General features: G+C 38.3%; 1 protein-coding gene across 1 annotated transcript in view; it reads left to right on the top strand.

The window, feature by feature from the left end:
- The window catches only part of LOC125228619 (teneurin-a), a 98900-nt gene that overhangs the window by 31425 nt on the left and 40173 nt on the right, over positions 1–27302 (top strand). The window contains 3 exon segments of the mRNA XM_048133268.1: positions 16067–16320; positions 26230–26358; positions 26510–27184. Of these exon segments, the coding sequence (XP_047989225.1) occupies positions 16067–16320; positions 26230–26358; positions 26510–27184 (1058 nt within the window).

Here is a 27302-nt window from a genome sequence, read left to right as displayed (position 1 = left end):
TTTTTGCTTATTTTTACAGAAGCTTTGTATAGTAAAAATGGTTGCAAATAAATTGAGGATTGTTTAAAAGGGTACAATTCCTGAATCCGAAACGAGCGTGTCTAATCGGTAAAATATTACCCATGATCACCGTACATGTCCTTCCATATAAAGTTTAATAATGCGGATTAAAGAAATATTTGAACGGGTTCGCTTTGGTTCGAATAGGGGCCTCACAAATTTGGGGGTTTAATGTAGTGCAACGGGTGACTCGTGGCATTCGCGCCCCCTGCGGACATGTGGTTGTCACAGTATAGTTACCATGTATCACATTACACTTTAGGTTGAAAATTGAACCAGTTCATACATTTTATAATGTGAAAACTTCAATCAGCTCTCCCTTTTCGGTGGCGCGCCATTTTGTCAACCGCTTAATATTTATAGCGTTCTTACCGCAGTAGCTTTTACTTTTACTGCGTTTTTATTATAATTCCTCTAAGCTTTTCTTTTGAATGTCACTATAATTATATATGGACTATAAAGTTTTATGACTTTGTACCGTATCATTGTTTTATTTATTATTATTAGTCGCTTCCTAAGACTTTTCAATTTAATTGAATATTGATCTTCTTTTCCCTCTTGGGCCGAACTGTGGGAGGATTTATAAACAAACACGATAGCTATTCCTCGGCTCGTTACTACGTGATTAATCGGTCAGTTTCGCGTTGATCAGATTAATACAGCCGCCCTTATTGATGCTTAGAGCTCCGAGTTATTTGTCTTTCATTAGTCCCAGATCGACGAAATCCAGTAATGGATCCTCATTTGTATCTCCGACTGTCTAAATATTGGCGTAAGTGAGAGACGGGTCCGCCCGGGACAAACATAATTAGACCTACGTTGTGGTGGCGATTATTCCCCGGGACGGGCTCGCAACGTCGACCCATGCATCACCGTCAAAAATCACGACGCACAAAATTAGTCAATAATTACATGAAGTACCTATTCTGATACTTTCTCACGCTAATGGATTGTAAGTGATAGCTATTTAGGTACATGATAATGTATGACAATGTTTCTTGTCTGTTTATTAACGTGTTCATGTCATGCTAAATTAATATTTCGTTTGACGCTTTTGAAAAGAAGAAGGCATTTTTTAATTACACTATAAGATACTGGACTTTATCTTTCCAGGAAGAAAGGAAATATTTTCTTAAATCATCTTAATCTCGGTTTGTGCTTATAACTTTTGTTTAATTATGACTTCAAAGAACAACTCGTTAGTCAAGGAAGTGTTTTGAAATTCTCGTTTAATATTCATGATGAAATATTTCCAATGCTCTTCCATGCCATCCGACTATAAAATAATACCATAATACATCAAAAGTTTTCCGGCCGGGACGGCGGGAGCCGGTCCAAGCGGCCATGTTTCTAACTTGCTCGTGAAAAGGCGTATGAGAGCACTCGTGACGCATTCAACGCTCACTTTTGCAATGAGCTCAGAAAATCTATTAACGTACTTAAATAAACAAGTGCTTCATGCACGATGCAAAGTTACATTCTGTTAATCAGCTTTATTTTTCCAAGAAGTTAAAGCTGTGCTCAATCGTCTAACAACTTTTATACATATACAAGAACATATTGATGACGTTAATCGATTAGTATGTCCGAGACCACAACACAACACAGTCTCGCTCGAGTTTCTGTTATAACCCCGGCACGGAGAGCCGACATACCTTCTGTCACCCATATCAGATGTGCGCCTAAAGGCGAGCACAATCCATTATCGAAAGAAGTGGGGGTGGAATGCGATAAAATTTTTCAATCAGGCAACCGCCGAAAAATATTTACAGTGTAACCCGAGGCTTCGAGAGAGGACAATATTGCGGGCGATACGCCCGCGGCGGGCCTTCCTCTTTGTGCCCGACTGTCGAAATAATATTGAACTCGGGTGAAATACGAGCGGCCGCGGAGGGACGCGCGCTGCAAAACTGTTTTTCCGATCCACCGAACAATGGCAAGCGTTTAGTTTAGAGCGGGAATCAGGTCATGTTTGCGGATAAAAACAAGTGTCCGCTGTTCCCCGGCTTCGTTTTTATATTAAATATTTAGACGAGATTATTTTAGACCTGGCGCCGCTGGCGCAAAATTCTATTCAATATTATTTACCTCCGCCTTTTTTGGTACGAACGGCTAAGGAATGAAATGCGCTTCTATCTCCCATCTGTACTCGCTGAGCAATATATGACCTTGGTCCTCTACCTACTCTTTATAGTAAGAGTGAATTGGCTATTACTCAATCTGTTAGCTCCATCTTTGGCCCTGTCTTCATTTTCCATCAAGTGTGACTAGAGTTAATTAGGTACTGATATTTGGTAGAAAACTAGAAACCCTGCGATAAAAGCCATTAACTTGTAGGTAAGTAGGTACTGTGACAGTCTTTATTAGCAAGCGATTGTAAATTAATGCGATTTCCAATACCCCATGCAGCGATGTCGTAAAAGCTGTGAACAGAATAATAACATTTCAGTTATCCGATTTGACGTGAACGCTATTTTGCAAATCAATGAATAAATACATAATGAATATTTCCTTAACTGTTGGTTATCTAAGCTTGCGCAAGGCATTGCCGGCTTATTGGTTCTGGAAGCTTAGAGCCTTATTGGTTCTGGAAGCTTAGAACATTATCTGATGAAGTAACCGGTTTCATAGTCGTTGAGTGTAATGCATAATGTTACTAAAATCTGCACTAGATTACAGCAATATTAATTTTTCAGAACATGAGATGCTATGTAGGTACTTTCGCAGTGCGAGAAGTGGTACTGTATATGTCCATAACTAACTAAAAGACATATGTAACTCCGTATAGACAGCTACAGTCTAAGAAAAAAACGTACCTCAGAACCATATAGAAGAAGGTATGGTGGCCTAGATGGCGTTACACCTTTGGGGGACGCTCGGCTAGATGGCGCTAATATTAATATTTGAGATTTTAACACATATTAAGCTAAGAATATGGGCCAAATTGACAAAACTGAGGTTCAAAAGTTTAAAGCTTGCGTCGAGAGATGTCTCTATAATACTTGATCCTCTTTGATTTTGAATACTTGATATCTACTGAAAATCGTCGTACAATAGACGTGCGAAGAGAATATTCGTAACTCGTGTCTATTTAAAACAGCTTTAATTTATCACCACTCATTTTGGGCCTTTTCTTTTCCGCACTGATACAGTAATGTACTCTGATGTATGTAGTATATTTGCATAAAATGTAATCACCGCAAATGGTTCTACGTTCTTCGTTATGAAATTTATGTTCCAGAAAAATTAGTGTTCCTGCATCGCTTTCAATATCGTCACTACTTTTAAAAAAACTTGTATCTTCGTCTGTCAATGAAAAGAAAATTGTAGCAAGTATCTATGGAATGCATATAGACTTACTGCGTTTTAACTTTGAGGAACAGCGTGAGATACGAGATTATTTAAAAGTAGTGACGATATATTGATTGCCCACTTTATTAATGAAACACGAAACCCTTCCTTATCTCCTCTTAATACTTTAAACGCTGGCCCATCTATTCCTCAGCTCAATCTATTGCAGTTCATTTACATCCAGTATTTACATAATTATATCCTCAGCGACAAACTCCGGTAATAAAAGGCTATCGCACACTCTCCGTTAGGCGTCGGGTATGGAAATTGGAAATGAGCGGGACCGTTGCCGGCTTGCTAATGGAAAATTGTTTATTACTATCACAGTAAACTGGCTATTGGCAGTAGTTGTAGGAATTTTCTTATCTGCGGTAATGGTTATTGTGTGAGCTTAAATGGAATCGGAAGAAGGATTCTCCTAGGATAGTATTTTTAACTGTGCGCTGGTAGCCTAGCGGTAAGTGCGTACGACTTTAGTTCCGGAGGTCGCGGGGTCGAACCCCGGCGAACGAACTTTCGGAACTTATGTGCGAAATGTCATTTGATATTTGCCAGTCGCTTTTCGGTGAAGGAAAACATTGTGAGGAAACCGGACTAATTCCAATATCTAGTTGCCCTTCGGGTTGGAAGGTCAGATGGCAGTCGCTTTCGTAAAAGTAATGCCTACGCCAAATCTTGGGATTACTTGTCAAAGCGGACCCAGGCTCCCATGAGCCGTGGTTAATTCCGGGATAACGCAAGGATGATGATGATATTAGTTTTAACTGTGCATTATCATTAGTGGGTAGAACTTTGGAAACCTTATTTACCAGTAACTGCAGTAACATAATACTACATATACATACATGCATAGTAGGTAATAGGAGGGGACATGTGGATGAAAATCTTGACAGCCTGGTGGCCACTTTCGAACGAAAGAAGCGGCCTGGCGATTGGACTGTTCTGCGACGCCAAACGCCGCAGAAATGCAATCTATCTCTATCGCTCTTGCGTATTGGCGCGACAGAGCCAGACTGCATTTGTGCGGCGTTTGGCGTAGCGAAATGCCTTTCGTCTACTGGGCCTGCTGATGGGAAAAACTGCGGGGCACTTGGATTAGTTAAAATTGTTCAAGACCGGGATATGTGGCGTACATGAAGAGAAGTCTATACCTAGACTTAGCAGTGAACAACCCGAATTATGATGGTGGTTTATTACTAATCAGCCTAGCAGCAGTAAACTGGCCATGTCCACTAACGACAATTTAAGACAATACAAATATCAAACATAAACTTTGATGGAGTGTATATGAGTTGCAGTCGATTTAGCAAAGAACAATGGGAAAGTACCTATACAAAAAGTTAATTAATTATATTTTGGAAACGACTACTAAAAAAGAACAAGAATTGCTTTTTAATTTTTTCGGAATAAATAGCGAAGTGTTTTTACATAGATGCCTTTGAAATAAAAGTTATCTGCTCCAATTCAAACGTATTATTCTAACTATTTTACAGAACCTAATTGAAATAGTGCCTATTCGAGCAAAAGTAACTTTAAGTGACATTAATTAAATTATATTTTAAAATAATAAATTGGTTTTCTTACGGTCGAATAACTTTTCGTTTAAAGGTTTTAGCCGTTTTAGTTATCTCACTTTGGCTGTGACAGTATTTTAATTAATTGAATAGATATTATAATGAAAAGTCTTTACTTTAATGAAGGTATTTACCATTCAAATAACAAAGAATCTCACTATTTTAGCTCAATGATCTAAAATGAATTTTGGCCTCAGAAATGCAGCGTGCCACGTATCCTAATTCCTGTCCCAACCATGCTGTAAAGTTACAGTTTAAATAAAATTTACAATGTTCACATGTAGTTGACATGTAGTATACACAGATGTTTTAGCCGTTTTCAAATACTTACTAAAATACAAAATAAAAAATTCTTTATTTCATGAATACATACAAAATTATTAGGCAAATAAAAAAATCTTTATTTCATAAATACATACAAAACTATTAGGTTAAGCGTAAAAATGGGAAGTCGCCGCTCTTCCTTAGGTGGGTAGAACAATGTTTACAGAAATGATAAAACTATTTTAATTACTCGACAGCTTTATTTAGAAGACTTCACATGAAAGCTGCGGCACTGCATTATCGGAGTTATGTTTATGCGCACGATCAGATTATTTACGCTCGGATCCTCGCAGTCTGCCGGCAATAATTGGCCGCTTGCCGCTATCACTTCCATTCATTTCGCGATAAACCTGCTCCCGACACATTTGCGGCCCTAGTGCTTCTGCATTCATGGCAATGCATGCATTAGTTTAAGGTTGCCATGCGTCCCGGTACACCGGGACTTGTACCTTGTAAGAGGAGAATTGTCCCGGTCTTGACTCTGGATGTCAACTCACAATAAAAAAAAAAACATTTATTGCAGAAAAAAGTTCATCGGAGTTAGTCCTTAATACTAAAAACCCTTAAGCTAGAGTTAATATTATTTGAAACTAAAAACACTAAACTAACTAACCAAATAAAACTTAATATAGCCTATGGCCCGCCACATAAGAAACTGGGGCATGTAGACGAATCCAGTGACTCATCAGGGGCCCGTCCCACGCTCAGGATTCTGTAGGAGGTTCATTATACACTCTTCACATCACTTCAGAGAGGAAGAAAAAGAAGAAGAAGATAATAAGAGAGAAGTAGAATCCGAAGTTAGAATTGGTCTCGGCGGACTTTCCCTGACCAAATTGGGGAAATCTTGAAGAAAGGCCTGACCTGGAGCACCTTAAGCCGGCGATCGTGAATGAGAAATATATAATGAAAGTGAAAGACCCTACCTTCTCATATGAGAAACAAGCGTGATTATGTGTATGTCAGAGCACATCATACATAGAGTACATAATTATGTTTTCCACAAAACTTGTCCCAATCGATGCCCGCATTATACGGACGTAATACTTAGGCAACCCTAGATTACTTGCTTAGTTCACGGCACATCCACTAACACTAACTAACCATTATTCCCGTGCATTCTTAGCTTAAGCTACGACGCTTAATTAAGAGTTGCTCCTACAAGCTTTTGGCATCCTTTCAAACAACACGAATTCGCAAAAATTAATCATAAAATCCTCAATAACACTCCGCTTAATTAGATGCAGTGCTTGTGAAAATGGCGGAGCTTCCGTCGTTTGATATATTTCTAAGAAAATAGGTTTGCTAAATATAGTTGGCGTGCAAAGGTGGCTTGTGTAGCTCGTTCATTCATGAATCAGCATTACCTAACCGCGGAGTAAAACAACTGTGTTGGGTTATTAATATGAGAGTTCAATGAATCCAGGAGTATTTGAATCGCTGTATCATTCGCGCTCGCGTCTGGATTTGTAGATGCGCTTTAAGCGGTTTTTAATTCATTATGCTGTTTTATTCGTAACACCGGATCAACTACAAGTAATTATGATGGAGTTTCTCTATTTGTAATACTATAAGAATCTGGTTTATACTGATTCCCGTTAACGTAAGGTCAAAAACAATCGTAATCTTTAAGGAGAGCGAAACAAGGAGGAAGGTATATTTAATGAAACTGTAATTTGTAAAAGTTTTTGTAAAGAATTTTTTTAAGCATCTTACGATTTGTAGCACCTAAGACACTCGAAAGTACTTCAACATTTAGTAAAAATTTTTACTAAATATCCACCATCTAATATTTTATATTCGTTGTCTGGTTTTAAAGATATTCAGACATAACTTTTCTCATACAAATGTATCAAGTAGGGTGACCACACTATGTCGGCTCCTGATTTTCCCCACCTTCCCATTGTCATATTGAGATTGGGGAGTTTCGTTCAATTTTGATAATAGTTCACCGGATTTGTAAGTGGGAGCGAGAAAAGAATAACTATTTCTCGCTCCCACTTACAAATCCGGTACGCTCATCTGTTAGCGCGATTAGATTACCAGGTTCTGGTTTCTTACTAGTGAAGTATTATATTCTTTGTTTCTTACCAATTATCATTCATGTCCTTTTTAATGCATGCATGTCGATATGGTTATTATCCTGACGTCGATAAAAATTACACAATACACATCATCACTAGGCCAAGAACATAACCTAAAAACAGTTTGCAGATGGATAATTAATATGGTATTAGTTTAATATTATCAAAATTGAACGAACGAAACTCCCCAATCTCAATATGACAATGGGAAGGTGGGGAAAATCAGGAGCCGACATAGTGTAGTCACCCTACTTGATACATTTGTATGAGAAAAGTTATGTCTGAATATCTTTAAAACCAGACAACGAATATAAAATATTAGATGGTGGATATTTAGTAAAAATTTTTACTAAATGTTGAAGTACTTTCGAGTGTCTTAGGTGCTACAAATCGTAAGATATTTACATTTTTAACTTTCTCAAAACGTGTGGACTGAGTGAGCACTTACAAAAATTTATTATAAAAAAACCTGACACGTTAGTGGTTCGTTTTGTATTTTACAAATTCCCATTTCACTTTTACTAAACTATACACATATAATAGCGGTCTAAATCTTATGTTTTTCATCAAAATTCGGCTTTTCAAAAGTGTGTGGATTGAGTGAGCATAAGAAACTATTTGTAAAATTTTAAGCAGGTACGAGTATTTTTAAAGCTCACTCAATCCACACACACACTTTTAAGCAGGTACGAGTAAAAGTGTGCAGTTGCAGCACCCAAATCTAAGCTAAAAATATAAATTCTATGACATGAGTTTCACCTATTTGGATATGAAAGCTATGATTCTTTATTTGATCAGTTAAACACACACTTCATCTTAATCCAATAACTTATTCTGCTATTTATCAAATATTATCTTCTCCATCATAGTGATTTCGCACACTATAAAGTAACGTCTCTCGAGTCGAGGTGTTCGGAACACGGCGGATGCCGACGCTAACCTCCGACCTTAACGGGCCGCCAGCCGGCGCTTAAATTAAATTCCTTTGTTATTCCACTTTTCAAATTGGGACTTGGATGTTTATATTTATCTTTAATACTTCTTACTTCAGTATTGGTAAGTGGCACTGAAACTTGATCAGCAGACCCCGGATTCTTGTGGCAATGACGTCACAAAAGGGTACTTTAGGGAGTAAATGGAACGGTGGAACATAATGATACAGAAATAATAAGATAAGATTGTGACGTCATGTCCACAAGAATCCGGGGTCTATTGATCAGTTTTTCCTGTGCTCGGACTACCCCTGTAGGATTAAAGGGGTGAATTTATAGTAGGTACGAGTATTTATGTATGTGTGTCCAAACATTTCGCCATAATTTGGATAGTTGGACTATAGCCAAGGTCCTCGCAAATTAGTCAGATATGGACTATGGTTAGGAAAACCAATGGCAAAAACCTAACCCCTGCCCATCGACTAAACCCTTTTATTTTGAACTTTCTGACAGCTAATTGTCTGTGGCCATGACTAGATGACATTGACATGACAGCTGTTAGCAAATTCACCTAACTTCAAGTAAAAAAACAAGGCAAAACGTTTATTTCACATGAAAAAACATAATAAATTTTGAAGCTGCCGATTCTTGTTGGCGGTGGCGTTGAAGTGGGGGCTTCTCATGGCCGCCAATCTTCCCGCCGCGCCGGTTGCGAAGTGAAGTGGAGCCCGAACGGCTCATGAAGATTGCTGCAGCTGCAGTGCGCTGCACGATGGTGATGACGACGAAGTGGGGGTTGCATATGACCGCCAGCCATCTCGCCACACCGTGAACAGCTGGATCAACTGGTCATCTAGTCGGCCTTGTCTTGATACATGTAAAAGAAATGTGTATGAACGTTGTTCTTTGTAGTCAGGAAATTATAAGGGTGTTGTGACATTACTCTATAACTTTAAACGATTGTATCTATTTATTAAATATTTACAGTTTGGGGTGTGTTTTATTCCACAGTTTACATATTTTCATATAACTTAACCTTATTGGTAGCTATAGGAAAACATTATGGAATAAATAAGCCTATCAAATAGTTTTTATTCTAATATAAACATTGCATAAATAATATGTATAGTATTCTACATGTTATATATTGCGCCAAAATAATTAGTTCTATGTGGTTATTTACAAATAATTATCCTTTTTAACATTAGGGATAGGCAAATGACATTTTCTGTCACAAGTCGTTTTTCCTTTGAAATAATGTACATTTTAGTTCACTAATCACAATTATTCCGTAAGTTCTACAATATAATGTATAATTAAAAGATTGAAACTAAATTTACATTGCCTATCTAATGTAACCTACATATCTAGGAAGAATGTAAGACGTACAGTGGAGAGCATCCAAACGTACAGAGCGATGTGCCGTTCTCGCTGCTTCTATATAATTTACCCGATTTGTATCAGGGGGAAAAAGTTACTTCATTCTGAATGGAAATATTCCATATAGAAATCTGGTAAATTACCGTATTAGAAATCTGGTAAATTACCGTATTGAAACCCAGAACGGCACATCACTATTTATGTACTTAGTAATAAATATTATTACTAAGTACATAAATAGTGATGTGTGTAGTGTGTAATAGTGAAGTAATAAATATTATTACTAAGTACATAAAAAAATTAAATTAAATATAAATTAAATTAAATTAAATAGTAAATTATTTAAAAATTAATAAAAAAAATGACAAATCTGGTCTGAGTAAATTAAATTGATTGTATACTATTGATTTCTTTTTTATTTTTGACAAAAATGGAACTCTGCCATCGTTAAAAGCCACTCAATAATTGGGTGTCATCATGTCATAATCATAAATTACATATTATGACGAGTAAAATATAACAATCATAGCACTCGTTCAACAACTTCGGTCTCAAAGAACGAAATACCTTTTAAAAGCCCATTTAGAAAAATGTTTTTAATTAAATCCGTCGAGATTGTTCTCGAACAACGCTTATTAGCAGGGAGGGATTCGGGCGTGTCTATGTCTAACCGACTTCGTTTAATGGAGACACATGAACTACGCCCCATATGCATATGTACTGTCAAATTAAATATTTAAAAAAAAATATAGGACGTTCTTACACAGGTTGACCAAGTCCCACGGTAAGCTCAAGGAGGCTTGTGTTGTGGGTACTCCGACAACGATATATTTATATATTATACAAATACATAGAAAACATCCATGACTCAGGAACAAATATCTGTGCTCATCACACAAACAAATGCCCTTACCGGGATTCGAACCCGGGACCGCGGCTTAGCAGGCAGTATATATGTGCGAACAAAGTGGCAAAAAAATATGTATACACGACTTTATTGCAGGTCGTAATAGATACATATTTTTGGCACTTTTCCGCATCTATATGTAATATCTTGACAACGAGCAAGGAGTGGCGCTGATTGTTAGGAATACACGTAATCTTATGGGCGTGATCAATATTGATGCTATCGGCGGCATTTGGAACTAATTTACCTCCATAAGATTTCGTTTCGTTTTCTTTCAACCCCTTGTTTACCAAGAGTGGCACTGAAACCTGAATAGTTTCATATGACCTGCCTACCCCTTTATGAGATACAGGCGTGATTGTATGTAGCATTGAAGGCTGTGCTCCTGTCTTAAATGAAAGAACTTCTTCTTGCTCTTTGTTTTGTTACAAGACAAATCTCACGCTGAACAATTTGGGTTACAATGATAACCGATATTCACAGTACATTACAAAAATCCTAAAATTATCACAGCTTGGTTATAGGGTTGTTTTTCTAGTTTTTCTTAATGCCTTTTTTCCACTCACGACATCTGTCAAGATTTGTGCGGTTCCCGCCTAAAGTTTTATTTTTAAAAAGGCCCAATCTTATTAAGGCACGTTTATGTCTACTGATAATTTGATTCAATTAATTAAATTTATGAAAAGCTAACAGTACGTACAGTCAACCAATTTTAATCCTAGGTAGAACCTTTTTACAGTAAACGTCGAAGTGGATCTTTGACAAATACAGCACGGTGTCAAAAAGACAGGGTTCTACAGTGGCATAGGATTCATATTAGTTGACTGTATGTATGTAATATTTAACATTAATATTTGACATAGAAAAGCCCACAAAATGAGGGGAGCACCATTTGAATTGTGCACATAGCGAATACCCCTACTTCTGACGCTCTCTTAAATTCCTGGTTCACGTCAAATTGCATACTTTATGCTCGCATTCTTTAAAACTTCTTTAGGAATGGATGGCATTGTCATTTAGATGATAATTTTATTCCGTTGCTTTATACTGAACCGTTCGGGGGAGGAAATTGGCATAGCGGGGCGACGCCATTGTTACACATTTAAATTGGGGGCTTTCTTGCATTTACACCCATGACTTGCGATCGGGGAGGGCCCTTCTGGTCTGCACTACAACTTGTAAATCTATAAATACTACCTATTTACCTGAGCGTCTAACACCTTGACATTTTATTAGAATACGTTATTTTATAGCGTAAATTTCATTGTATGGAAAAAGTGAACTGCGCTCTCAAAAGGTTACATAGGTACTAGTTACAACCTAAAATTTGTTTCATATTCCGTGAAGTTGAACATACCAAAAATGTCAAAAAGTCAGGGTACACGGATGTAGTGCATAATATCTTTCCATTGCATTTTATCAGAAACGTTCGATTTATCATGCTAGTTTATACAGTTTCAGTACATCTTGTACTGAGACTGAAAGAAATGGCATGACACGTTCGTAAATTTCCGTAAAAATACGAAACCTTTCGAACTACATCTGTAGAAGCGCAAACGCTTCCCCGCCAATCTAGACACAATGCTTCTTTTAGATATTTTTCTCATTTAAATACAATCCCATTGAATGCCGCCATTATACCCATTATTAATTCGCAGAGTACCATTATCCTTCTTAATTTGTGTTCAATAACATGCGAGACAATCATCATTGTATGTTTGGAAGCCTCGATGTTCTGTAATTTCATGTTATCTCTTTGTTCTCTCAACCCACGGAGCAATTAGCTACAAGTTATCCGAATATAAACTTCTATAGCATTATAACAAAATATTATTAAAGCCGATAATATCTCTGAACCGTCTCCGACCCTCGCAACGTGGCTAAGGGGCGTTTTAGAGCCTTCAATAAAAAGAATTTCGAATGGATCGAGGCGGTGCCGTACACGAGGCTTTTTTCATTCGGTACCGATTCAATATACTGAACCTTTCATTGATCGGCTAGATTTATATGCACCTATTAAAAGTCTGTAATATCATAGCGTATTATTAAATAATTTTATGGTTTAACAACATTAAACATAAGCGAGGATCAAGATTTGAAGGACATCGACTGTCCTAAAGGAGTATGTATTAAGTGGATGTAGACGGATGGTGTTCACAAGGTGTATTAATGTATTTCTAATACTTGCAACGTTCTGTTCATCTGAGTAAGATGAGAATGCGGTCTTGCCAAATACGTTAAAAGTCAAAGGAGCACCTTTTTATCAGTATAGCAGTTATTCGGGTATAATTCATTAAAATGTGTTCACGCAAATAACTCGCAAGCTGTCCCCGACGACCGGTCACATTACACCTGTACCTACCTGAATAAAAAAAGTTATTCAAACGAGCCAACCGTAAAGTTTGTTTGGACTGCGAATAGCGCGTACACCTTGCGTCTTCTTTTTAATTATTAACCGTACTCGATGACGTAATTTGAAAGCGTTGGCTTGAACAGTTCAACCTCTAGACTCTCTAGAGACTGATCAAAAACGGTCACAAAAACTCACCCCAAACAAAGCTTCATTTTGTCATAATATTATATTTATTTCACACTTTTTTCTTTCACCAATTTTTTGTTCAAACAGTTACGAAGATCGTGCGAGGGTAAAGCTGATAATAACTTTAAATGCTCTTAGTATTGCCACTATAAAAGAGAAAAAGTAGTGTTACGCGGTATTTTGAAAGACTTTTTCAATGATAGTGTATTCAATAGGATGGGGGGAATATTTTTCATCGTCCCCACCCTATCCACTTCCCCCGTGTGCCTCCCGTACGCTATGCTAAAAATATAGGTAAATCTTTTTTAATATGCAGAATAGGTTGTTTGACTACCTTATTTTTTCATTCGTTTTTGCAATGAAGGTACCTCTATGTTTTGTGTACACACATAATACGTATGGCAATGACAATTCGCTGAACTTATAATACTTATTATAGGTAAGACCATCTAAACATAACGGGATGAAATAAACATTAACTTCAGTATTTGCGTCATTATAACTAGTTTGTGGTTGTATCCTGGGACGATTGAAAAACGAATGCTAATCATTACGGGTTATGCCTCGACTAGTAAACCAGTTCATCAGGTCCATTATTTTAGGGCTAAGAGCTCGGCTTGACTCCGCAGGCCTATATTTAGGGGCGCGATGCAATAAAAGCACATCGCTGTACGGTCCATTCCCGCACGACTGTGCAAGATAAATGGTCGGCACGGAGCGGCCGCGGCGAAGGAGACGCGTTCTCACGGCCCGTGCCTGCGTTTCTTTCTTTTTGTTTCATCTGGTTTCCGAGTTAGAGGTCGGCGCGGCTCGTTCCGAGACTAGAACTGACCGCTGCACGCGCGCTCGCAATAAAAACCGCGCGACGACGCCTAACGAGTCCCAGCTACCTGCGCCATTCCGATCCCGACATTTGGATTCGTCCCCACGGCTGATTACAATGCCCAATTACATTACCGTTGTTCACTCCGCGTGTTGACATGCCGTTTGTAATAATAACTTTGAGCCGGAGTGTGTCGGTTCGTGTGTGTAAACTGGTCGCGGGCTCTCTCGCGTTAATTAGACACGGCTCTCGCGTAGCGCAACACCTCTCCTCATTATTTACCGCTTCATTAAGAGCTCACGACGAGCGGCTGTCAAAATCCCGCCGAACACCCGTCCACCGGCCGCGCTGCTTGAAATATCGCAGCATTGTCCTACAATAACACTGTCGTCGGCTTCGTTAATTGTCTTAGCCATCTCTCTCCGTCACAAGGTCCGCTTTATTCGAGAGCACGTCTTTTATGTTAGTAAAATAGACCGCTCGTTTCCGTTCCGAAACTAGCATAGGTATAAATATTATAACGCGCTGTGGTTATTGTGCAACGTTCATTTCTCCGCCACAAAATTTCCTTTACAAAAAAACAAAAGATTACTTTTCTGATCGGTAACGCGCGGAAACGATGGGTCAGTCGGTAATAACTGAAACAATGAAATCGTAATGATGATGGGCTTAAAAAATCAATTTCATGTACAGTTATGAAATAGTGCGGACATAATGATCGACAATCACTACATATTGCTACTGACTACGAGTTCAAAGCTCGGTGAAAGCTTTGTGACACCAATATTTGATATGCAATATTGCGTTTTTCCATATTCTTTTATTGTCCTCGAAATTGTTCTGGATGTTTTAAATACCATTGAGAGGCGGAGACAGCGCCCGGCATCGTGATTTCTGTACACGTTTTAATGAATTCGTCCTTCCCCGGCCGTTTCTCGACCGCTATTCAAAGAAAATTACAGTCAAGAGCCTCCTCGGCACAAACCCTTTCGAAGTCACGCTTCATTCTCGCTAAACTTTGTCCAATTATTTTCGTTCCTTTTTTGCTTAAGCAACATTTTTTGTGCGAGTGTTATAGACAGCGTCAGTTGGCGAGCGGACAGGCCACACCATATGGTCCTTTGGCTGTTAAATTTACCCATGACAGAGAAGTTCGGATAATTGATTAATGACCTCGGGCGGAAATTTAAACGCCTCGATGATCTTTTTTGTCGGGATTCCTGATAATGATACGTTTTGATTGTCTAGAAGGGACCACATTAAAATAAAAAACTACCATATGGTGCGGCAGAGATTCGCCGCAACAGTTGGCGGCGGATACGTGAAATTGTTTTGTAATTATTGAAGTTCCTTTTGTTTGATGATTAGTACTAAGAAACACACTTTATATTTTACATAAGTTAAGATTTTCTTCCTATGAAGATAATACTGGATATAATGATGAAAGAAGATTTGTTGGATGAAAAAGATGAAAGCTAGAGAATGTTACAGGACAACCAGTCGATGTTCTTTGTTAAGCTAGTACCATTTTTACCTTACAAGCCCTACGTTTAACCAATTGAAAATGAAAAATATTTATTTCAGATAAGTAGGTATAAAACTAAACTTAAGTATTACATTTGTACGGACTACTTATAAGAGTTTTGAATGATTCACGGTTATATTCATTTGACATATATATTGACTGGAATATTGACCGGAGACAATATTATATAGACCGTGATTACTTTTTGATTTTTATCTAGCTCCCGATAGTCCCGATATTTCAACGCAGTTACATGCATCATGATCACGGAAAACGTTTCACGCTCGGATCATGATGCATGTAACTGCGTCGAAAACTCAGGACTATTGGGAGCTAGATAAAAATTAAAAAAGTTATCACGGTCTATATAATAATTATTGTAATGTTGTTATATGTAATATAACCGCCGCCGTAGGGATCTCCACGCTGTTTCTCTTCTCTTTAATGCTCTTTTTACACCTTCTTCTCCTATGTAATATTACGGTCTATATCGCGGTTAATATAAGTCAAATTGATTTATGTCTTTTCTCAACAATAAATTTAACCTATTAAATGCTTTGTCCACAGACTGGGCGGTTCAGCCATGTCGGGCAACCTCGGGGGTGGCACACTCGGCGGCGGGCACTGCCAGCTGGCCAACCAGCCGCTGGTGATGCCGGTGTTCCCGCTGCGCGCCAGCCAGCCGAGCCCCGTGCCCGTCTACTCCCCCTCCCGCTTCCACATAGACAAGCGGTGCCAGCACCGCTGCACGTGGAAGTGCCTCGCGATCGCCATGATATGCCTCTGTGTCATCCTGGCGGCTATGCTCGCCTATTTTATAGGTAAGTTTCATTTATTCTTCCTCTTCTTTTTATCACACGTTATGTGGGGTCGGTACAAGCGGTCGATTCAGCTTCATGCCCAGGGGCAGGGGTCACATGGTAAAGGCCCAGGTCCCAGCGGGTGGGTCTATTTGTATGGCCAACCTAGGCCCTGGATCCGCGCATGGGTCGGTAGAACTTGTCCTCTCCATTCTCCTGTATCTTTCTTCATCTCGACACTTATTTATTTCTCATATCCTCTTTCACACAATCCATCCATCGTTGTTTGGATTTACCCTCCCTCTCCATCCATCAACATTTATGTATTCAAGTAAGTTTCACTTAATAACCATAAATAAATCAATGGAAAAATTAGCAGTGAAGGTCGGTCAAGGTTACATTGTTAAAAGGTCGTGGTGAATGACAGTTGACTAGCTAGCACAATTGGTATTCAATGTTTTTGACAGGCCCGACAGTTCAAGTGTTATTTAAACATCAAAATTCTATAAAATTACAATGTTTGTATAAGCTTTGCGCATGTGGGGTTATCAACTTATCATAATCACTGTCATATAAGCTTATTACGTTGGACCGTTAATCTAAAGATGTGTGTTTGAGTCCCACATTAGCCAAAGTTGGTCACAGTTCATTTTTCATGTTGATTGACATAATAATTTATGTTTATACAATTCATTCTTTTCTTTTTTTACCATGTGGTCACTAGTTTTGTGCTTTCCCAACAATCCCAACTAATACATTACGATTAATACCTTTTTATTCGACTGGTAAGATTGCCAAAAGGACATCTCTCGATTCTTATTGGTCTGACCTCGTAGTGAATACATCCGTGAGTGAGTCTTATCAGAGGCGTCATTGAACCAGGTCATATGCTATTCTTAGTTTAGTCTGCATCATAAATTTTCTACGAATATATACCAATACTACTGAAAATAAGTTAGTACCTTATCAAAAGTACTTGGGTAGCTCCTAAGCACCATTTCAGAAGCAATAGTTTAAAGAGAAAAAATTAAAACAGATAGATTTGTATTGAGTCTGAGTAACATTACTGTAATTTATATACATTTTCATAAGTTTCGTGAAATCATTTTATTATGCATGCTTCGTCCATTAAGTAAGAAGTTTATTTCGTTCCAAGCTGAGCAACTTACAGCTGGAATTAAGTTCCATTTGTGAAGTTCTGTGCAGGTCTTATCTTCGTAATATTGCAGATCGGAGTTTACGGACAGATCCGACTATAACAAAGTGTAGTTTAGCAATCTAACTATACACGGTGTAATAAGAGGAAAGCGGATTATTTTAACAGCGTATTCCTGATCACATTTTAAAACATTTTATGTCATATAAACTTTTTTTTGCCTAGTTTCAGAGTTATTAGTTGTTACCATAAACGAATATTTCATTATTGTTTTTTATTACATGTTGCTTTTTTGATGGCGATGATGCCATTATGGTACATAGTCTCGCTATACTTATTGATATTCAAAAAGTGACAAGTCAAACTATAAAAATTAGGTATGGAAAAAAAAGCTCATTTTAAGTATCAGTTTTATAAATAACGTTTACTTTTTATGTGTGTAAATTATGTATGTACCTACATCTATTATACCTCGTCACAGTAACCAAAAAGAAGAGTCAGTGATACATTTAGTGATCTTACTTAAAACACATGGAACCAGTAGACAAGCCCGAGAAAGATAAAATTAGATTAGATTAGATATAGATATTTATTTCACAACGTGATTACAGTACAAATTACATTTATGACAATTTATAAGAATCTATATTGTGATCGTCAAAAAAATAATAGAATATAGTATCAATATAATTAAAATAAGTTAAATTTACATAATATGAAATGATCACCAAAAAAGGATCGTCAAGTAATATCAATAAAAATAAACACGACAATGTCAGAATAACAAGAGGATAGTGAGTATAATAAATTATACAGTTATGTCAAAAAATTCACTTATTGAATAACTGTCTACCTTTCACATCATGCTGTGGTTCGCGAGGATCGGGAAACCACAAAAGCGAGAGTAGTTTTTGATGCATCCTGCAAATAAAAAAAAATGGCAAAAATTTTAAAATACACGATTAAAATCTTTCAGATTCCGCATGTAACACCGTGTATATATACTTGTAATTTATCAATGCATCGTGCAATTTCAGCCCGTATCCCTATTATCGTTTTGATCAATACCGTGTACATCAATTGGAGTAATGGCAGCGTTGCTAGGAGCTGCGTAGGTAGCTTATTACAATCAGGCCGTGTATCGCCCGCAGCGTTCAATGCACATGCATGAATCGCGAATGGACTTCTGATTGTCGATAGGATAGCTTTCATATAATTTTTTACGTACGTTTTGTGTTTATCTATAATTTTTATTTGAGTTCGGTGGTGATTTAGCAAGGTGCAATTATAATACAGTTTCATTTTGCTTTGAAATTCTGTCTTCGATAGCGAGTATGTCGTACCTACTACTTTTTTTAAACCCGGGGTTTAGTATAGCTAAATTTTGTTATTAAAAAATTAGAAAATCAGACTTACCTATTGTATTCTTCCTAACTTTTATCCTTTGGTTGTACAATAAATGAAGTTTTGAATATGTAAAAACCCCGGGGGATGATAATGTTAGAACATGAACAGTAAGAACCAGAAACATGAGACAGAGATTTTTTAATGGTGACCGGTGACCTCCGGCTGACAGTTACAAACAATCAACTGCGCCAACAGGTCTTTATTTATAAAATGCCAGCGGGGGTTCGATGCATCGTTAAGGCAGTATTTTTATTAAATCGGAATTCCGTTTTAAAATATTCATAACTTTATTCTCACTCAATCCATTAGGATTTGATTCCACTTGCCGTATGACAAAGGTGAACTCGTGTATTAATAAAATAAAAGCAATCGGTAAGTGAATTGCATTCGATATGGTGAAAAAATTATGAACGTATTTCAATGTAAATGTTATAAAATATTCGCTGAAAATGAAAGTGCGCCATAACGTACATAATTTATTTGTTTGTTACGTATACTATAAGTATAAATAAACATATTTCATTCATACATATGTTGAGAATGTAACTTAGTTGTTATTATATTCCATCACCATTACCAATTATAAAAGAGCGCCATATTTCCTATCAGGTCTCGAAGAAAAAGTAAGCATAAACAAAATAGGCAAAAACACTTATTCTAGGTAATTGGCTAAATACTTTATTGCGTGTAAGTATACTCATCCAGGTAAACATCTACACTTAAAATAATCTTCACGGTAATTGCGTTATTATAAAATGCTTGCAGACAATCCATCTGACGTTCCGCGCTAAGCCGGGGGTTTGTTAAAAATCGCAAAGCCCCTCGATTCGCTACCGGCGATGGTTCGCTCCAATTAAGGCGCTCTTCTTATTTCCTCGGAGCTTCGGAACTATCGACACGCCGTGGCGGCCTCCGGCTACACTTTAATACGAAACAGTAGCAACAATCACTGAATTGTAATAATCCCCCCGCTGGCTGCTGCAGCTTTTGTTTCCAACCGATAATTATTTTCCCCCCTTTCTACCATGTAAACGCCCACCACAACAATAAATGCAAGCATAAAGCACTTTATATGCTTGATGTTTTATGGCAGTGTTTAAAAATATTTTCCGTCATCACATCAAAATTCACTTACAAAAGGTGATAAATTTAAATATCCACTTCGAGCATTCAAATGAGTTGATTAAACATCGATGTTGCAACGAAAACCGACAACGGCCATTAGTCTTTCATCATTCTTTGTTTAATCTCGCAACGCGCCCGGCATCTACAGAGGGGATAGTAAAAAATTAAACAAACATCAGAACAATATAAATGATGCGCCTAACCTAAGGCAACGCGGGCTGCGTGCTTCGGCCCGCGCGCCCGTGTTAGCGCTGTTATAAATTATCTTACTCTTCTACGTCCTATGTTATTTCACGACGAGCATATCAGGCAATCGCCTTTCCAGCCTATCCTAAGAACGACCAATCATAATTTATATTCGCCTACCTAATATTCTAAGATCTGTAAACATATTTTCTTGTCCATAAGACAATAGGTAATACTGACAGTAAAGCAAGCCGGCTACTACCAAGCAAGTCCATTTTGTGAACAACAACTTTCATTAAAATGGCAAATTACATTTTGTTGTAACAATAGGTAGCAATATAAACATTGTGTAGATAATGCCTGAGCTATGTTCCGCAGAAGCATTCGTAACTAACTGCGGTATGTCACGGATCTCTATAAACTAGTAGAAACACTGCACCTGATTCACGGGCTTGCATTTTCACTGTGGCGACAGATAACGAACAGCTATTGCGCACGGCAGCGAAACAGACACAGAAGCTTAGACAGTATAAAGCCAACAAATAAATAAGGCCAATTAAAGAAACTATGTCACAGATCCAGCAATTTATTCTTCAACAAGCTGTAACGTCTGAAACCGATGCTATTAAGCTCAGAATAAATTCAAATGTGGTAAAAATACTGCCGTGGGTGACACTAACTCACGGTCTCTGGATCAATACTCCGGCTCTTGGCTAACTGAGCCGTGATTACAAGTTTAAGACTTAGAAGTTAATTTTGTTTATGGAGAAGAGCAACCATGGACAGGACACACTAGAGAGATTTGGAGGAGGCCTTTGCCAGGAGGCAAACTGAGTTACGAGACTTAATTTAAAAACTAAAGAACAGCTATAAAAACTAAAAACCCAAATATGAAACTTAACTTTAATGCCAAAATGAGAAATAAAACTTATAACTCAGTAACAAGGGCTATTTTAATTTAATTTTAAATTAATAATTTTGTTTATATAGAATTTCCTACTTTTAAGTTTTACAGCTTAGCACCTAAAAATAAAACAGAAAAAATAAAGCGATAAGTTTTACACAACACAACGGTAGTCTTTCAATCTAAGAGCTCGTAACGTATAGACGCTGCAAACCGCAAACGTGCAAGGGATCACAAAAATAGTATCAGTGGCGACACGGGGCTCGGCCTGTGCTGGGGTGCCCTACATTCGAGCCGTACCCTGCCTAGCCTCCGTCGTAAAACAAACACTCCAAGTACCATAAGAAAATAAGACAGAAACGTGGTATTATGGTGTGCGCGTACTACTATATTGATTGTAGGTATAAAGAGATAACAAGAGAGATCCACTTTTTACCTAGTCATTTGCAGTTCGTATAAAGATGCCAACATCAAAACATTAGTAATTTAGCAATGGCATTCAGTAGTCAATTTAAAGGTAATTTAAATTCGGTTAAAACGTCTTAACACGAATTTTAATAAAATTTGAATTTTGCCATAAATAAACCAGTTCACTACTTAACTTAAATTATATTAAAATAAGTAACGAAAAGGTATTGAGCACTTGTGCAGTAAAACTAGTAATAGTTGGGCGATTTGTTAATGATTCTCTGCCGTCACGCGAGAGCCATATCTCCCTATAACTAACATGTTGGCCATAGTACGTTGCAGGAAATAAGCGTTCCTTCAGGCTCTGCCTTCGGACACTTTTCATTCACGACCGCTCTTTACCACACACAATTGCATGTACTTAAACAATAAACGCATAAATTTGTTTCATGTGAAAAGCCTAGCTGCCAGCTTAAGCATCTACTTGCATTCGTGCCATCGACCGCCGTGCAGTAACTAGAAAATTAACGGATACCTTTGTAAGGTGTAATGTTCTCCACGATAAGATCTTGCAGACACATCAGACTCGGCAAGGACTATCATTTTCCTTCACTGCGCACATACGCTACCTTTTACTGCCAATTTACCTGAAAACTTGTGCATAACAGTGCGCTATCATCATATATTACTTAGAAAGGTGTTTCGTCGAAACCGTCCTCTCCCCGAAGCCGTTTGCTATTTAACTCGCGGTAAAATTTGCAGAGCTCGTCGTCTTAGTTCCACCTCGTAGTTTCTTACATGTTCCGGTAGGTAAAACGATTATAAAGCCGTTTGTGAACCTCCTTTGCCTTGCTTCAACCGCTTTAATTTAAGTTAACCCCCGGCCACACTAAACAGTTTCTACAAACACTGAATAATGTGCTTCCAACACGCTACGTGCACCTCTATCAAGTTTTCCAATTTAAAATTCGGCAATTTAAACTATCTTCAAGCCACTACTTTGGCAATTACTTCATCAAATTTTAACGAATGCCCATCAATTTCGATTTCGAGTAGACGATAATGACGTTCGGTATTAGAGAGTCCGAGATTAGATTTGTACTTATCGTTTAATAAAATAAATCACTTAAATTTCAACGCTTTTTAAAGTAATGTAATCAACCGATTCAATGTAGGGAGTTTAAGTCAATGAAGCTTATCGTATCGGATCTCACTTTATTTAGATAGCCATTAAATTAATGCTGACGGTAGATAAGAGCGTTTGTCGAATACTGATGCCGATGCCGCTCAGCCACGGGGAGATTTTTCTCTCTTATAACTGATAAATACCTACTCTCATTTGCATCACCTTTGAATTAGAATAGCTACATGCCACTTACATTCTTGGACCAACATTTGAGTTTTAATATTAAACAAATATGTTTTGCATTAATTTCAGAGCAATAAATCATTCATGTCGATTATAAATTCCCATCTCATTAAATCTCTCCAGTCCTTTAATCATGGGGTTTCAGAAACACAATAAAATATTTGTCGAACACGCCTCCTGGCGTTCCGGATATGTACCGAATAAAAAGCCGTTCTGTAGTTTAATCCGACATAAATCTCCTGTTCTGTTGCCGGTAGTACTATTGTAATGAAAAAATGTGGACCATCTGTTGCACCCTTCATTACGTGCATGGTGCAGTAGATGAATGGCCCAAATAGCAACGTCAACTTTTTAATGTAATTGAAATTGTGAGGACCCCAATGTTTTATTAAAGCCCAGCGCTTAGCAGTGAACATTAACGAAACTGTTTTTGAAGTGGAACAAATTGTGTCGATCCTTATTTGGAAATCACTAATGCATTTGCAAGCTGTGAGAATTAGTTATGTTTTTAAAATTTTGACAATGTTTAGAAGCACTATATAAGCCCATAAATTTTCCTATCCACAAAATACGCTCTAGGCAGGCATCAAATATCACCGGCGCTTGAAGTTTTAGTGCAGATTCACTGTCTTAAAAGATTTCAATTGAAATGTCTTTTTCTCCACATGATTTTATACCTATCTGTACATTTCTATTTAGAGGGACTAATCTCCCAGAGGAAGCTCCAAAGCTTTGCAAATCGAATTTTAGGTGCCGTGGGCGAGTTACCAACCTATTTATTGATGTGATTGCGCAGACACGGGAATCCCTAGGCACGAAACTTTCTATTCTTCCATTTTATTTTATCTCTGGCAAATAACAGCTAAAGTTAGCAGGTGATTCGTTTTTAAATTATCAATTGAATCATAACTGAACCTAAAACCCGTACAATCCTAAAATAGTTCGTTATCAGCAGCGCAGGCTTCGTCGTCAAGTGGACGTAAAACAAATCAGCTACTATAGGCTTTCCAATTGAATTAAATTTCACTCCATTCATAAAGACATTTGTACTTGTCCGCGCTTCTTATGAAATAGGGCAAAGAGGCCTCGACCCTCCTATGATTGTAAAACTAGTGCTTGGGACAAGGATGGTGATATCAGATATCGTAAATAATAGAGGAGATAGGCCGAGGCACATGAGATTTATCACGTGACTAATACCGAGTCAGTGCGACGGCGCGTTGTCCCCCGGGACTCCATCAAACGAGTTTCGCTCCCCCACTGCACGATGCAATCTATGCTGAATCGTATTACAATAAATTGTATTAACTCGAAAAATAGTAGAGATAGCAAACATCGTCCATCTGCACACAATCGTCCACGCAACGGGATCGGGACGAGCAGTCGTCAACAACAGTACCCTCCATTTCCTACTCGCCATTCAATGGCGATAATTTATAGATTTTACGAGGGATCATCGGGAAAAGTCGCGACTTACCACATTGCCATATTTTATTTTCGTGGGCGGAAATTGCGTCGTTTGAGCGCATTTTTATCTACTAACGTTCACATTTTGAATGCTATATCGCTGTACTTAATAATAAGAGATCGCAATATTTTTTCATTAGGTACTTACATTCATCTAAATACTACGCTTTCACATATTTAACTAAACGTTTCAATTGCTCGTCATATAATACCTAAATAACTTTTAGTTCAAACACATTTTAGAAGGTAGGTATAACTTCTAAAGCTGTTAAGAAAATAAATGTAGTGTTAAAAACTTAAAACTGTTTATGCCATTTGCCACCGTTCACTCAAATAACTTTAAAATCCACAGTCATTTAATAGACACTGAATATAAATCTCCTACTTATCCTTAAATTGCTGATCAGATAAACGTTATTGTCATTAAACTATCGGCCACGTGGTTAATGTAAATTGTTCAATCGGAGCGCTTCGAAGACCAAATGGCATCGACGCGTAGTGGTAGTGTCCCTTATCTGCGAGAGGATCTCGGGGACAGATCGCCGCCTGTCGGTGTCGGGGGAGACGATAACTTAATTGCTCCGACACCGCCTGGGGTTATCCGCAGGAATTATGAAAAACACTGAGGGCGCCCCTAAAACAAAAACGCTAAGTTACTTTACACCGTTAACTCCATTCTGACAGTGATAGGGTGTCTCTTAGATGCTTAAAAATCGCTCAATTGTGGACTTGTGGAGCCAAAGGATCTTTAACTGATAGCTTCACGTTCCGTAAGCATTTTCTTAATTCTTGTTTGCTCTCTATATAAAACTAATGACCAAGTTATGCTTGAGTAGGTATATAGCAGATATTTCTCAACATGTCTACAATAATTCTTTCAACAAATTAGAAAGTGATTCCGTAAATGTAATTAGTGACGTACGGAGTGACACATGGGCGCGCATGCTCGTCTATTAGGCGCACATCCTGCGCACGCTCCGAAACAAATAAACATAGCATCCCCGCCGAGGCACAAATCCCGGCCGCTTGCGCGTCTTACAAAACTAATAAATGTACACAATAAATTCTCTTTGCATTACAATACCGGCGTCGTCGTTTATTTTGCACCCCAACATCGCTCTTTGCGAACTTTATATTGCAGTGCTTGAAGGACTTAAAACAAATATTTCTACTGCCAATTTTACTCGCTCACGCTCTTTGAGGAATCTTTCTAAAAGAAACGTATGGAGCGGTAGCTGTGTTTGAGCATTTGAAGCTATTTTATGCTTCGCTTGTTTCTAACAAAAAGTAAATCGTGTCATCAAAGGAACTCGCTACTGTTAGTCGAGTCGAGCCCGTGCTGTACTTAGTGCCGTGAAGAATTATCCAATTAGGCCGCGTTGCGTGACTTTCTATGATCGATTCGATAGCTAGCGACTGAAATACAATGAATAGATAACGACATTCCCTCGAGCAAGAAATGGTTGGGTGTCGCCGAACCACCTACGTGCTCGGCGGGCTCTGGGCCGGCCCGCGGCAGCGGAACCAATCGCTTCGTCACACTGCCACAAAATGCGCCTCGCCGTGCTTCGCTTAATTAAAACTTGACGCAACTCACGTCATTTACCCCCACCCCTCGCACACCTACCGCTCCGAGCGACACCTCTCATTGTGTCGCATTTTGTAATCTATTGCGACAACCGTGTGAACAAAGTACAAAGTGGAATTACACTTCGGCTACTGGGCATTATCGATGGCTCGCCACTGATAAGACTCAAACTTATTGGAAATTTAATTGGAAGACCAGATTAAACGAGAGATTCTACTGGCTTAACACGGTCGTAGCTTAACTGAAAAACTTACCCGACCGGCTTTCATTGTTTGACATTTCGAAATTCATTACTAACATATTTTTTTTGTTTGTTTCAGCGTTATCGTCAATTAAAAATAATTATAATATAGACAATTCCAATTGCATGGTTATGGTTCAAGACGTAAAAGCAGTTACACACGCACAAGGAATTAGGGACGCTTTATCAACATCTTCGCCGTCGGATGGTATGTAAACACGTTGAAATTGATTATAATACTCTGTATAATTGTAATTACAATTAATTGTAGGAATACTTAATGAATTTTGGATAGATACAACATTATTGATTGCGGTAGTTTACTGTACAGCGTAAATAAATGGAATCTGTTTTTGTAGAATCGATATCAACATCGTCGCTAGGCGGCTGGTCGACGACGGCGGAAGCGGCGCTAGAGTCGGCGGTGATACCGCAGCAAGCACAGCAGGCTGCCCTGCCGCCCTGGTCGCCGGCCCTAGAAGTTCGAGAATTCGACGAACTACACAGTGCAACGATACCCGCATACCAGTTCTGGAGTTCTGAATTCCGCAACAAACAGCCCGCCTACGTTAGCCTTAATTTCACCGTACCTTGGGGAGCCAATTTCGCCGTATACGGAAGAAGGAATGTCGCTCCCAGCGTTACACAATACGACTTCGTAGAATTCATTCGAGGCGGCAGGGTCGACCACAGGCTGAGGCGGAGACGGAGTCCGCACAGACACGACATGCGCGAACACGACGGCTTCGAAACGTTGCTGAGCACGATTAGCCCATTTCAGAGATGGAACCACACGATAAGCAAGAGATCGACTGATATGCGAGTAAATGTCAGTATACTACAGTATCTCGACACGGGAAGATGGTTTATTTCGATGTACAATGACGAATTGCAGCCGCATAGAGTTGAGATGATCGTTTCCGAAGCTGAAGGAGTTACTAATTCTTGCCCCGATGACTGTTCTGGACACGGCTCTTGCTATTTAGGAAAATGTGAATGTATGGACGGATACGAGGGACACGACTGTTCTAAGAGTAAGTTATATTTTATCTAAACACCTTTCAACTTATAGTCACGATGTAAATTAAGTTTCATATTTTGAATGAAAAGTTTTGCATAAAACAAACAAACAACTAATCACTCGATTTAGAT

The sequence above is a fragment of the Leguminivora glycinivorella genome, chromosome 8, assembly GCF_023078275.1.
Source record: "Leguminivora glycinivorella isolate SPB_JAAS2020 chromosome 8, LegGlyc_1.1, whole genome shotgun sequence".
Lineage (NCBI taxonomy): Eukaryota > Metazoa > Arthropoda > Insecta > Lepidoptera > Tortricidae > Leguminivora > Leguminivora glycinivorella.
Note: the sequence above shows the minus strand (reverse complement) of the source record. Positions and strands in the feature narration are given on the sequence as shown.